At 37.4% G+C, this 13,167-nt stretch overlaps 1 protein-coding gene across 4 annotated transcripts in view; it reads left to right on the forward strand.

Annotated features, from left to right (window-relative positions):
• Nucleotides 1–13,167, forward strand: part of MYO16 (myosin XVI) — a 357,627-nt gene that overhangs the window by 295,992 nt on the left and 48,468 nt on the right. For all 4 annotated transcript variants that reach the window (XM_077173308.1, XM_077173307.1, XM_077173306.1 and 1 more), the window contains exon 29: nt 9,636–9,732. In XM_077173308.1, the coding sequence (XP_077029423.1) occupies nt 9,636–9,732 (97 nt within the window). The remainder of the gene's footprint in view (nt 1–9,635; nt 9,733–13,167) is intronic.

The following is a 13,167-nucleotide window of genomic DNA, read 5'->3' on the forward strand; positions in this document are numbered from 1 at the left end:
CAACTAAAATACCCTCATCAAGGATGACGATATTTAGGAGAAAGCAACACAGATCTGAAGTCAAACTCCACCTCATATGTCATTGTCAGTAGATGAAGTTGCCAATAGGCTCAAAAGCAGAGGGGGAAAAATAAAGATCTGGACTTTTTAGCTGAGCGAATCTGGATGATACTTTAAGCTTTCTTCTGATAATGTACCTCACCATCCCATTTTGAGAAAGGTGATATTAACCTGGGGGAGGGAAAAGTGTTCTAAATTAAAATCCCTGAAAATGAGTAAAGAACATGGTATCTTTTTATTTATTTACTGCCTCACAATTTCTCTGTTCCTTCTTACATAAGCTGTATTTGAAGAGCATTTTATTAAAACAAAGCAACAAAGCTCAGACCCTACTCACAGAACATGTTCTTTGTTCTCTCATAAATACTGCAGTCTGTTTTCAAGTAGACAAAAAGTGCAGAAGATCCAATGCTAGGGTCCAATTTTGGTTTATTTTCTACTGTTTAACAGAGCATAAGAGCAAACACTATTAGTTGGCCAATGTCTTGTGCTTGCTTCACCAGCTTATGTGTTAGAAGCAAGTATTTATTATCATAGAATAATTAGAGCTGGAAAGGATCTCCAGGATCACTGAGTTCAACCTTTGGCTGAACACCACCACCATAGCACTAAGTGGCATATGAAACTGTTCCTTCAACACTGCCAGGGATGGTGACCTCAACATCTCCCTAAGCAACCTGTTCCAGTACTTCATTACCCTTGAAAAACTTCTTCCTAATATGTAATCTGAACCTCATCTAGCATAGCTTGAGTCCATTTCCTCTTGTCCTGTCACGAGCTGTCTGGGGGAGAGGCAGACCCCTACCTTGCTACAACCTCCTTTCATTGTAGCTGTAGAGTGATAAGGTCCTCCCTGAGCCTCTTTTTTTCCAGGCTAAACAATGAAAGCTCTCTCAGCTGCTCATTTAGATCCTTCACCAGCTCCACTGCCCCTCTCTGGGATGGGCATGCTCCAGAACCTCAATTTCTCTGTTGGAGTCAGGGTGCCAGAACTGGACACAGAATTCGAGGTGTGGCTTCTACTGAGTACAGGGGGACAATCACTTCCCCGGCCTTGCTGGCCACACTATTGCTCATGCAGGCCAGGCTGCCATTGGTCTTCCTGGGCACTGCTTGCTCATGTTCAGCCAGTTGTCAACCAGCATCCCCAGGCTGCTGGGCTGCTTTCCAGCCATTCTGACCCAAGCCTGAAAGGCTGTCTGGGGTTGTTGTGGGCAAAGTGTGCCTGACACTTGGCTTTATTGAATGTCATACCTTTGGTCTTGGCCTATTGATCCAGCCTGCCCAGATCCCTCTGCAGAGCCTCCTGGCCTCCTCAACACTCCAACCCACCTTGGTGTTGTCTGCAAACTTACTGGGGGGTAACTCAATCCAAACCATTGATAAAGATGTTAAACAGGACTGGTCTCAATACTGAGCCCTGGGGAACCCCACTATCGACTGGCCAACAACTGGATGTGCAACCAGCCACATTCACCACCACACTTTGGAACCAGCCATCCAGCCAGTTTTTAACCAAACAAAAAGTGCACCTGTCCAAGCCATGACCTGACAGCTTTTACAGGAGAATGTTGTGGGAGACAGTATCAAAGGTTTTACTGAAGTCCAGGTAGACAAACAGCATTTCCCTTGTCCACTAGACAGGTCACCTGGTCATGAAAGGAGATCAAATTGGTCAGGCAGGACCTGCCTTTTCTAAATCCTTGCTGGCTGCTGATCCCCTGATCGTCCTGTAAGTGCTGCATAGTGGCACTCAAGATGATCAGTTCTATTATCTTCCCTGGCACTGAGGTCAGGCTGACAGGCCTGTAGTTTCCCAAATCATCCTTCAAGCCCTTCTTGCAGATGGGCATCACATTGGCCAAGCTCCCATTGTCTGGACCTCTCTGTTTAGCCAGGACTAAAGGATGATAAATGATGGAGAACACCTTAGCAAACTCTTCCACCAGCTCCTTCAGTACCCCCAGATGGACCCCATCCAGTGCCCTCTGAGAGTCTGAGTGGGACAATAGATCACTAACTACTTTTTCTTGGGTTACAAGCAGTCTGTTCTGCTCCCTGGCTCTGTCTACCAGCTCAGGAGGCTGGTTGCCTTGAAAATACTTTGTTTTTCTACTGAAGACTGAGGCAAGGAGGGCATTAAATACCTCTGTCTTTTCCTCTTTGCATCCAGAAAAGGCTGGAGATTTTCCTTGGTCCTGTTTTTGGGTGGTTTTTTTAAATATATTTATAGAAACTATTTTTATTATCTTTCCCAGTGTGGCCATATTGAGTTCCAGCTGAGCTTTTGCCTTTCTACATGACCTACTGACATCCTTGTACTCTTCCTAAGTTGCCCGGCCCTTCTTCCAAAGGTTGTAAACTCTCTTTTTTTCCCTGAGTTCCAGTGAAAGCTCCCTAATCAGCCAGGCTGGTCTTCCCTGCTGACTTGTCTTTTGTCACGTAGGGACGGAAGTGTTGATAGCTTTATGAAATGTTGCTGTTCCTTGGGTAAACTGAGATAACTAAACTAGGACAATAAAATAGTGGTTTCATTGAAGCTGACATACCATGCAGTTTCAGTCATGCACTTAACTTAAGTACTGGAATTATGAAAGTGCAGAGCTACTAATGAAAGGCAATTTTTGCATCTTGACTCTGTGTGCAGTCTTGATAAGGTATTCTTTCAGCTTAAATATATACTTGATCACTACAAGCTTAGCTACTTGCTGTGACTTTTAAGCACATCTGATGTAAGAGAAAATTAGATTGCTAAATCAAAACAAACCATTTCTACTCCAGGCAGAAAGAAAATAATAGACTTGTTTAACCCCTGGAGAAGTCAGTGAGGTGATATTTAGTAACTTTAGAGTTAAATTGAGCAGAAGTACTGGCTGGTCCATGTAAAGCAGAAGAATCTCCTGTCCTCCAGAATATGTTAAGGTCTTTATATTAGGAAATCCCCATTTTCAGTGCTGTGTTCATTTATTGTAATACAGTGATGCATTAGCTAAGCAAAACCTACCATCCCAATGGCATGACTTAATTTGCAAACATTATCATGCTTTGGGAAAAGTATGGGCACAAACAGTCCTTGGCTCTTTTAACTGACATAAGGAAACTTTCATTTGTTTGGATTATCATTCCTCACACTGCTAAGCTTGCAAATATAAATTCAATAAAAAAGAGTTAGCTGTTAGCTCATAGCTTACTGAGCTTTCTCATCAAAACATGTAGCTCTACATTTTGTTTATCTAAGATCAGTAGTCTGCAATTAACCCTTCACTTCTGAGTTACTTCAGATGGAGCTTGCTGAAATGCAAACCATACCAGAAGAAAAAGAAAACATCCATTTAATTTGCTTTTACTATAAAGTGCATCTGTTAAATACAAGCACTGCAAAGGTCAGACTTCACTGAAACTAAATATTTTAGCCTTTGACTACTAGAAATTCTTATCTGGTTAAAAGATAGCAATCCTTAAAAACTTCTAATAAAAGCTTTGTCTTAGTTCATGTTTCCAACATTTAGCCTGCTTCCACCAACCCACAATGATTCCTTCTTATAAGTAGTTTTGAGATCACTGATTTTTCAAAGACTAAGTCTTAAGTTTCAAATGGCATGATCCAAAGACTCCCCAGGTATGAAATAAGCAGTACAGGAGAGCCGATTGGAATGTTTTAATGAAGCTCCAAATGAGGTAACTGCTTGAGATAGATGCTGTGGTAGTGCCAGTTCACACTTTGACAACTACAAGTATTGCTGAAGCTGTTTCAGGAGCCAGCAGTGTCTGCGGAGAAATCATTTTTGCCAGTGAGGAGCTGTATTATCAAACTTGCAGTCATGAGTGTTAAAACAGGGAATAAGTCCTCAATGTAGAGAAATCCCAGAAGTCCATTTAGAGATTTTAAATTCTTCTAACACTTCTAAAACTGTAAAGGGAAAACAAAGTCTGATCCACAGTTCTTACCAGTCAGAGAAAAAAATCATATTTTATTACTGTTTTATGGGTGTTTCATTTATTGGATTTGATAGAGCTGTCCTTAAGTATTTTTAAATTTCAATGTACCAGTATATAATGTTATCCTTTTTGGGAAAAAAATATATATTTATGATTAAATAGCAGAATGTAGAACATAAGTGGCATATGATTAAATCAGAGGAATGAGCAGAAGTGTATGAAATCGTACATATGTAAATTTCATGCTTAGTTTAAAATTATTTTTTAAACAGAATTATTTATTTTGGCTTAAAATTAAAGTGGTCATGCTACACTAATTGCTTTGTACCCGATATGCTGAAGTACTGGAGTACTTTGTTACCAATCTAATATATAAGAGATTCTTAACTTTTTTATTTCCCTCAAGTAGGAAAAATTTAGGCTTCATAAATTGTATGACAGTTCATTCATTTGTTATTTAGTAATTTTAACTCAAGTCAATTTTGTGTTTGTTTTGAATATCTTACTTTAAAAGTCAATTTTCTTTTAGGCAATTAAAACACCAAAATTCTGGGAGTGGAGGGAGGAGGGGGGAAGGTGTGGGGTCTTACTAACAGAAATTATTAAAACACAAGCATCTCACACTTTGGATTATATCAGTAAAGTGATATTGTCCCATTATATTTTTGTTTCATTTTGTCACACCATTATATATTGGAAATAATTTGCTGGTTGCAGAAACCACCAGAGAGTGACTTTCTACCTCACCAATATTACCAAAAGACTGGCCTGGGCCAGACACTGCCCACAAATTTACTCAGTGATTTTGTGCCACACTGGATAAACCCATGATTCCCTTCAGCCAGAGAATAGGACAGATGGTTGACTTTGACCTCAAAATGCTCACAAGCTCTCACTCTTTTAACACAAACCTCCATTTTTAGTCGATATTTCTATGATTTTTTTTTCCCTGTAGAATATATTCCTCCCTCTGTTTATCTATCTTTCAGGTTTTTTTTAGGATTACTAGTCTTGCTAACTCAATTTTCTTTATGTTATCTTTTGCATCTCAGATCTGGATTCCATGCCTTCCTCTTCCTCTCTCCCCTTGTACCTCTACTTTTTGACACTTTTCTAGGTACTTTGCTTCATATTTGGTCCCACTCTTCATCCCTTATTTGTCTGTGATTCATTTTCCAGTCTCCTGCCTTAGGGTTTGGTTTCTGTGCCACCGCTCTCCCTGTCACCTGTAGCCTGTATTTCTCATTCATGCCAAGGGACCCTTTCTTATTGATTCTTCTGAGTTGGGAATGAGTGGTTTGGCTCAGGTTAGGAGTGAGATCATAGAGCAGGCCTGGGGAGGAGGTGTGGAGGAGGATATGCCACCACATTTTGGTGCTGTGTCTGTTTCTAGAATTCTGAAAACTAGAATGGTAGGTCTGGTAAACACCAAGATCCCATGGGATAAAACTGGTGTAGGGTTTCCCCTACTGAGTGTTTCTTACATGCATCTTACATTTCCTAATCACTTTTCCTTTCCTGTAAGGCAGTTCTTCATTTTGTCTCGCAGGTATGAAGAGCTGTGAGGTTTGTACAGCTTAGGGAAAAGGAGTGACCATTATTCTGCCCTCTCCCAGAGACCTGAATGACAGTTTTTCTCCCTAAACTCCAGCTACTGACAAGAATGTATATAAATGCTTGATGTCACTTGCTTGAATACCAGACTACTCACATACTTTATATTAAGGCCATAAATAAAGTATGCTAAAATGTAGGTTTATTCAGTATGTATCACAGTGCATTGTTACTAGTTTATGAAGAGGGACTATTAAAATGTACGAAACAGAGGGAGTAAACCTTTAAAATAAAATTTCAGTCCTTAAGAATCAGTGCTCTGTGTGTGTCATAATAATATCTTTGTAGACATGTACACTGCAAGAAGACACATATTTCAATAGTATTAAGGCTTTTTTCTAAATTTCATTAATGCTCTGTGAAAATGTGTGTCATTGTGTAAAATATCATTAGACTATAGTTCTCTGTCTTTTGTAGGTAGCTATTTTGAAAGTACTGCCAGAAACACACAGCACTCCCACAAATTGCCTTTTTTAAACTAAAGAACAGCTTTACAGATTCCCTTGACACCTATTAAGTATGAGCTAATACTGCCTCCATGCCACCTACACACGATCTCAGCATCCATTCCATAGTTTTAAATGTCTGTACTTCTACATCCTACACCTTTTCTATAAGATTAAAAAATAAGAAAAAAATATATTTTTTAAAATAAATAAAAATAAGAAGAAATAGAAAGAAGAGCTCCCTCCCAAAAAAACCCAGCTGGCCCATAGCAGCAATTGAAGCTTTGGTAGTCATCAACGACAATTTTACGTAGTCTTTAAAAAATGTATCATTTTGAAAAACAAGATTTTAAACACTAATGCTTTCCTAATTAAAATAACTATGACTGTAATTCACAGATGGTTTACTTTTACAGGAGTCTGAATGACATTAAAATTTCAGTCTCAGATGAGAGCACTTTGTAGTCCAGAAAAAATAATGAAAAGTGAGTGTTTTAGTGAAAGAACATTTGAACCATTTTCCCCCTAGGCAAGCAGGAAACATTTTGTGATTAAAGAAGAGACCAGAATGAAGACAGGTGGCAACCTCAAAAACTGTTTTGATATGTGATGTGAAATTCCAGCATTTTTCAGCATTATTGCTTTCACTGAACACCAGAACTATAAAGAGGGCAGTGAGACTATTTTGTTCTCTTGGTCAGCCTTAGAGGCTCTCAGATTTAATTCAAAGACTAAGCAACAGAGATTTCTATCTGTACTAACATAATCAAACGTGTAATAGTAGTTTCTGCTATACATGCTTCTGTCTAGAGCTCTGCTCTCTGTAGACCTGTCATATGATGTAAAAATCTATAAATACCTTTTATCTGAATGTAAAAATGGATTTGTATTGACATTCTGTATTTCTCCATTCACTTAAAAATTGTAGCAGGCTCCTATTAATGAAGTTCATAGCATAAGTGATGCCACAATAACTCCATTTATATTGTTCCTAGGGTGTAGGATGAAAGGAAAGAGCAATAAGGCTTTGCATGTCCCCTGGATAGCTTTGTGACTGCAGCATCAGACACTTGTAGCTAAACCAACATAAGCTTCAGCAATTGTCTTGACTGTGATTTTGTGACTGCATACTGCACAGTAAATTGCAACTCATTTAGTTAAGTTACACTTTTGAAATATAGCCTAAATGTGACCAACCAGTGTGTCAACAATGAAACTAATTGAGAATGGGGTTGGTAATTTTGCCATGGGCACTACTAAAGCTCTTTAAAGCTTAATAAGCTCTTAATAAGAGCTTTTTAAGGTTTTAAAGAGTGAGTTTTCATCCCCTTTTCTACTGTCAGAGTGTCAGTATTGCTCTAGTAAGGGGAGAAGCTAGAACTCAGAGTAAATTAAGGACAAAGGACAGAAATAAGGAAAAATTGGATGATTTGGCATCGGCCTGCGACAGGACAAAAAAAACATGTGTGATGTAGAGGCTTTGTGGAAAGGTGGAGTATAAAGAGAAAATTCAATCAGAGTAGAGGAATATAATTTTATTAAGCATTTGTTCTCAGGCTTTGTCTGAGAGCTGCTCAGATGGAATGGTAATTATAATAACCACACAATAATTTAATTACAGTTAACTATATGAATAATAATTCAGTTATTTTTTGCAGAGAATTCTGTATTCAAGGGAATGTAAGCAAGACTATGAAGGTATTAGTAGCCAAAACTAGTGAGAATGCAGGTTCAGAATGTGGTTTGACAAGATGGATTGGAAAAATGTTCAATGAGCAAAGGGTTAAGATAACCAGGTGAATAAAGAATTTTGAAAGCTGAGGAAGAAAAGTAAAAAAAATTTATTGGAAGTCATCAGTCAGGAAAATGAAGATGAGAATGTGGCCCTAAGAGCAGTGTGTGAGTGCACAATTGGATCTCAGGGAGATTGCCTCAGATTAACCACCACACAAAGAGAGCCTCTTCCCTATTTCTGACTTTCTGTAATGGCAAGACAAGTAACATGTCATTTTTGTCACCTACTTCCATACACTTTGTGATAATTCAAAAGGGACTATTTTATAGGGAAAAGAGAGACTAATGAAAAAAAAAATTAGGAAGCATTCTAGTTTTGCCATTTGAGTGCATCTGATTTTAATTAAAAGACTAACAACTGCACCGTCATTGTTAGCTCAAACTTCAGGATTACAGACTTTTTAAAACTTTTGATTCAAATAAGTTGTTCTCTACAGTAGAGAGAAGTGAAGCCAAGGGACAAAACTTTGCCACAATAATTTCTGATTTAGTTAATGGAGTTGAGAGAGAAATATATATCCTGGCTTTCTGTCATCAAACCCTACAAGGATGCACATCTAACAGTGTTTGGATTAAAAACAATTTGGAAGGGTGTGCAATTAACCCTCCAGATACCTGTCTCCCAGATCTAAAGTAAAAAACACCAGTGGAACAGGATGGTTCAGTAAGAGGAGAGTGAGCTTGTAAGCTGGAGACAAACAAGAGTTGGAATTAATTTCTGCAATTTTAGCCAGACTTGTATGAATTAATCAGTATGCCTATTAGCCATAAAAAAAATTAATAGTTAGGCAACAGCTAGAATCTTTGAGGGTAGCACAGTTTTCTGGCACTGCTCCTTTTATTTTTATGAAGTCAAGAAAATTACTTCTGCAAAATTCCTGAGAAAAATGATTGGTTTATTGATTGGGGTTTTTTTCCAGTTACTTGCCGGTTTTAGAGTTGCTAGGTTGTGTGTGGTTTTTAAAGTCTATTAGAAAGGAATGCTTTTGAAGATGATACAAAGAATTTTATAGGACTGTTCCGGCTTGTTCAGAAGGTATCAAAAAAAAGGTGTTTTCTTTTTTTTTATAACTAGATAAACTTGCCTCTAGAGGAGTGAGAGCATCTAATGACTGTTACTTCAAGAGCTAGATGATTAAACCAAGATACTACACAACGCCAGAATCAATACTTAGGAGATTATTTTTCACAAATCAGTCCCTCTGTCTCTTGCTTTGATCCTGAAAGTAGACCCAAAGCACAGCTTCAGTAAGCAAGGCTGAGAACTAAGATTCATAACTTTACTGGATATTAGGAGTCATTGTCACTAATGACAGTGAGTTTCTCCCATCCTCCAACTTCAGTTAAATTCTTCCTGTTCCACATATGGCAGCTATCTCACCATTTTCTGTTCTACGTGGGTTTGTCTTGTCACCTTTCCCCATGCACACAGCCTTCTGCTTTATAAGACCTAAACCTTATTTTCTATTATGTTGTCTAACACATTAAATTCAGAGTGCTTTTTTCCCCAACTTGTATTTAACTTGAAGATTGTACTATTTGTTCTGGATATTTTTGGAGCTGAAGTGGAACTATCTGTCTGACAGCTTGTTCATCCTTTACAAATACATCTTTTATTCAACCAAGTGATAACTGCATTTCTGTTACAGAATTGGCATTGTACTGTTCCTAAATTGCAGATATTATTTCAACCCTTTGCTGGATTGTTAACGTACAATCTCTATTTACCTGTCATTGTTGTGGCCTTATTTGTTGATGATTTCTCTGCTGTTTGTATTCTAGATAGGAGTTCGAAAAGTGTTTCTAAAGTACTGGCAAGCTGACCATCTCAATGATTTGTGCCTTCAGCTTCAGAAGAAAATTATAACCTGCCAAAAAGGTAACAATTACAGAACAAGTATTCCTGAGCTGTTGCTTTGTACATGGAGCAGAACATTGCATAACAAAGAGATTTTCTCCATCTTGAATAGTTGCTGTATTTTATACATTTCCCTACAGATATACACAGATTTTTGAGATAATAGCATTGCACTTTCTGTTGGTCCAACATAATTTTATGACAGTCTTGAATGTAATTAAAAATTAGAGTATCTTGAATATTTTCTTTTTAGAGTAAGTTCAGTGATTTTTCAAGGCATTAATATCACCTTTACTTTCTTTTTCATATAACATATGGTAACAGTGGTACAAAATTGGAATAGTTTCAAATATATCAACACTAAAAAAAAGCTAATAAGTGAGTGTGTTTAGTTGTCCTTATTTTTCCCTTTTCTTACTACTTTCTTATTTGACTGCTAGTTTTTTATGTTTTTATATTTTATTTATATTTTTCCCCATTTTACACCTGCATTTTTCCTAAGGTCACTTCACTTTTTGACACATTTTTAAAAGGAGATATTATCCACTGCTTCCTGATTTCCTGTTACTTATGCTCCATCTTCTATCAATCTCAAATAACTGCTGAAAATATGAATATTGCTTTGTTTGAAGAAGCTTCCTTGACACCATTCATTATTTACCTAATTGGCTGATGTCCCATTTTCACCTATTTAAAGGAAATTAAAATTACAAAATCTTATCTTTTTTATTGTCAGACACACAATATTGCAGACTTAAGAAATATAAACCCCTTTCATTTTAATTATCTGTTCCTCACTGTAAGCATGTAGCGAAAAAGAGGAAGTCAAGCGAAAACCTGAAGCAAGTGAAATCCAAATGGTAACAGTTCAGAAATGAACATGGAGAATGACAGGTAACAGACACCACAGTTCAGCTGAGTTTATACTTGGGTGTGATTTTTTACTGCAAATTACTCTATTGCATTTATGCATTTTGAAAAGCAGTAATAGTTTATGCTCTTTCCCTTGTTATAAAAGACTTATAAAAGAAAGGAAATATTTACTTTCAGAATCCTATTTGCAAACAGAATGCTTCAATACAACCCTACACCAAAATTTAAAACCTTCTTTAGATATGTCCGTGTTTTGCACAAGTAAGAGAACAGATCACCAAAGCCTGCCTGAAGAATGAAGATAATAGGGCTTCTTGGCTCCTTACGAAATATTTTTCTTGGTTTTGCTTCTATCCTCCTTAATGAGGGTAACTTGAAAAGTCATTTCTGCCAAAAGTGTGTATTTAAAGCTGTGGCTCATCTGCATGCTTTTTATGATCTGGGGAACCTGAGAAAATCAGGAACTTGGATGAGTAGGCAGTAGTTAGACATCAACCTCATGTCATTGCCTCATGAAAGAAGCTGCCTTTTGCAAACAGGTGCAATTGTAAACTTGCAGAATTAGCATGCCAAAGAGCTCTGGCAGATTTGGAATAGAATAGAGTACCCGTACATTGTTCTTATCTTATCCTAAAATTGATATCCATATACTTTACGCTGACATAGTCATGCTTAGTGAGTAATGGTGCCAGTCCCAATGCACTTCTGTCCCCTCACTCTTTACATGCAGGAGTCTTTGGAAGATATATGTCTCCTGAAAACATATTGAATAGTAGCCAAACCAGTCAATAATCACAATATAACAAAAAATAAATCAGTTTAAAAACATCCAAAAGGAGGGCTATGAAAATGGTGAAGGGCCTTGAGGGGAAGCTGTACAAGAAGTGGCTGAAGTCACTTGGCCTGTTTAGTCTGGAGAAGGGGAGACTGGGGGAAGACCTCACAGCAGCCTACAGCTTTCTCATGAGGAGGAATCGATGACAGACACTTGGGTGACCAGTGACAGGACCCAAGGGATCATCATGAAATTTTGAGGATTGTTGGGCACTGGAACAGGCTCCCCAGGGAAGTGGCCACAGCACCAAGCCTGACAGAGCTCAGGAGCTGTTTGGACAATGCTCTCAGGCACAGGGTGTGACACTCGGGGTGTCCTGTGCAGGGCCAAGAGTTGGACTTTGATGATCCAAAGACACTTTGTGGATGCCTTCCAATTCAGAATATTCTCATTCTATGATTCTAGTTTCTGTGTCAGGCTTTAAATGTAACATCATATACCTAGATAAGAGCTCAGATTTAAGGGGAAGCAAGTCTTGCTCAAAAATCCTACTAATTCTTTTTACTTCAAGTCTAATTAGCAATCCCTTCTTCTAGGTTTGGGGGAAAAAACCCAAAACAAAGCAAACCATAGAAGTCCTTCCTGGTATCCTGAAACTTATCTTACACAAGCAAAGAAAAGGGTCAAACTAAAGTGAAAGCATGTGTCAAAACACTTTTACTTGAAAATGTACCTGTGAGTTTAGAGACTTTGTCATATTTTTTTCTGCAGGTATGAGAGCTACATATGATACATTTTGACCTGAATCACTGAGAAAATTGTTTTTATCCATAGGAAGGGCAATCATGCTGAAAGTTCTTCCATTAGAATTAATATATATGAGGAATTAACTTGAATACATTGTGTACACAATAGTTAATAAATTCCTCACATAACCCAGATCCATTGTCGACTGGAATTTTGGTTATTCCAATCCTCATCCTTAGATGAACTCTAAAATACTAGATATTTTTCTGCCCTGGGGGTGCTAACCTCAATTATTTTAATTTGCATAATGAGAATTATTTTAGATCTACATAAATGAGGAGCAAATTCACAAGGCAATCATAGTACCCAGTACCCAACAGCAGTAGATGAAACTGAGCAGTAAAAGTCTAGGATCTGAGAGTTTCATTTCACAGCAGTTTTTAGATTATAAAATTGTTCTGTTTAAACAAAACCAAAATCTTTCAAATTTTCTCTTAGAGAAAAAAGTGTGGAGAAATGTGTATCATTTAATGAAAAACCTGAACTACTTAGTTCATGAAAATGTGTGCAAAAAAGGGATGTCTATCTGCCAACCCTTCCTAATAAAGCTTTGTTGAAGGTTTCTTCTTCATTTTGGTGAAAGTGCATAATTCAGAGTAGCTGTACAGTCTCTAAATGTTACAATTAGCTCTACTGGATCTCATTTTATTGGACCATTCTAGCAGGCTACTCTAAGCTACTCATTCATCCCTGCTAACAATCCTGTCAGAGACCTGATCTCTTACTTTCTTTATTTTAACCAACCTTGGTGGTGTTGACAATCTTTTTTTTTGTTAAATATTTTTTCTCAAGTTAAAAGTACACACAGACCCTTGTAAAAATGTTATTTTAAAACTCAGATTTTTTTTCCAAAGTCACCCAGGATTTGATGCTTATTTTTGCTCTGCAGAAGGTAGGTTTAAGGAGAATATTTTAGGAAAAAGCATTTTTTTATTATTAAGCTCTTTCAAAATTTTTGTATTTGTGAGCAGTGAACTCTGATAATATTCTATGCATGTATT

The sequence above is a fragment of the Agelaius phoeniceus genome, chromosome 2 (assembly GCF_051311805.1).
Source record: "Agelaius phoeniceus isolate bAgePho1 chromosome 2, bAgePho1.hap1, whole genome shotgun sequence".
NCBI lineage: Eukaryota > Metazoa > Chordata > Aves > Passeriformes > Icteridae > Agelaius > Agelaius phoeniceus.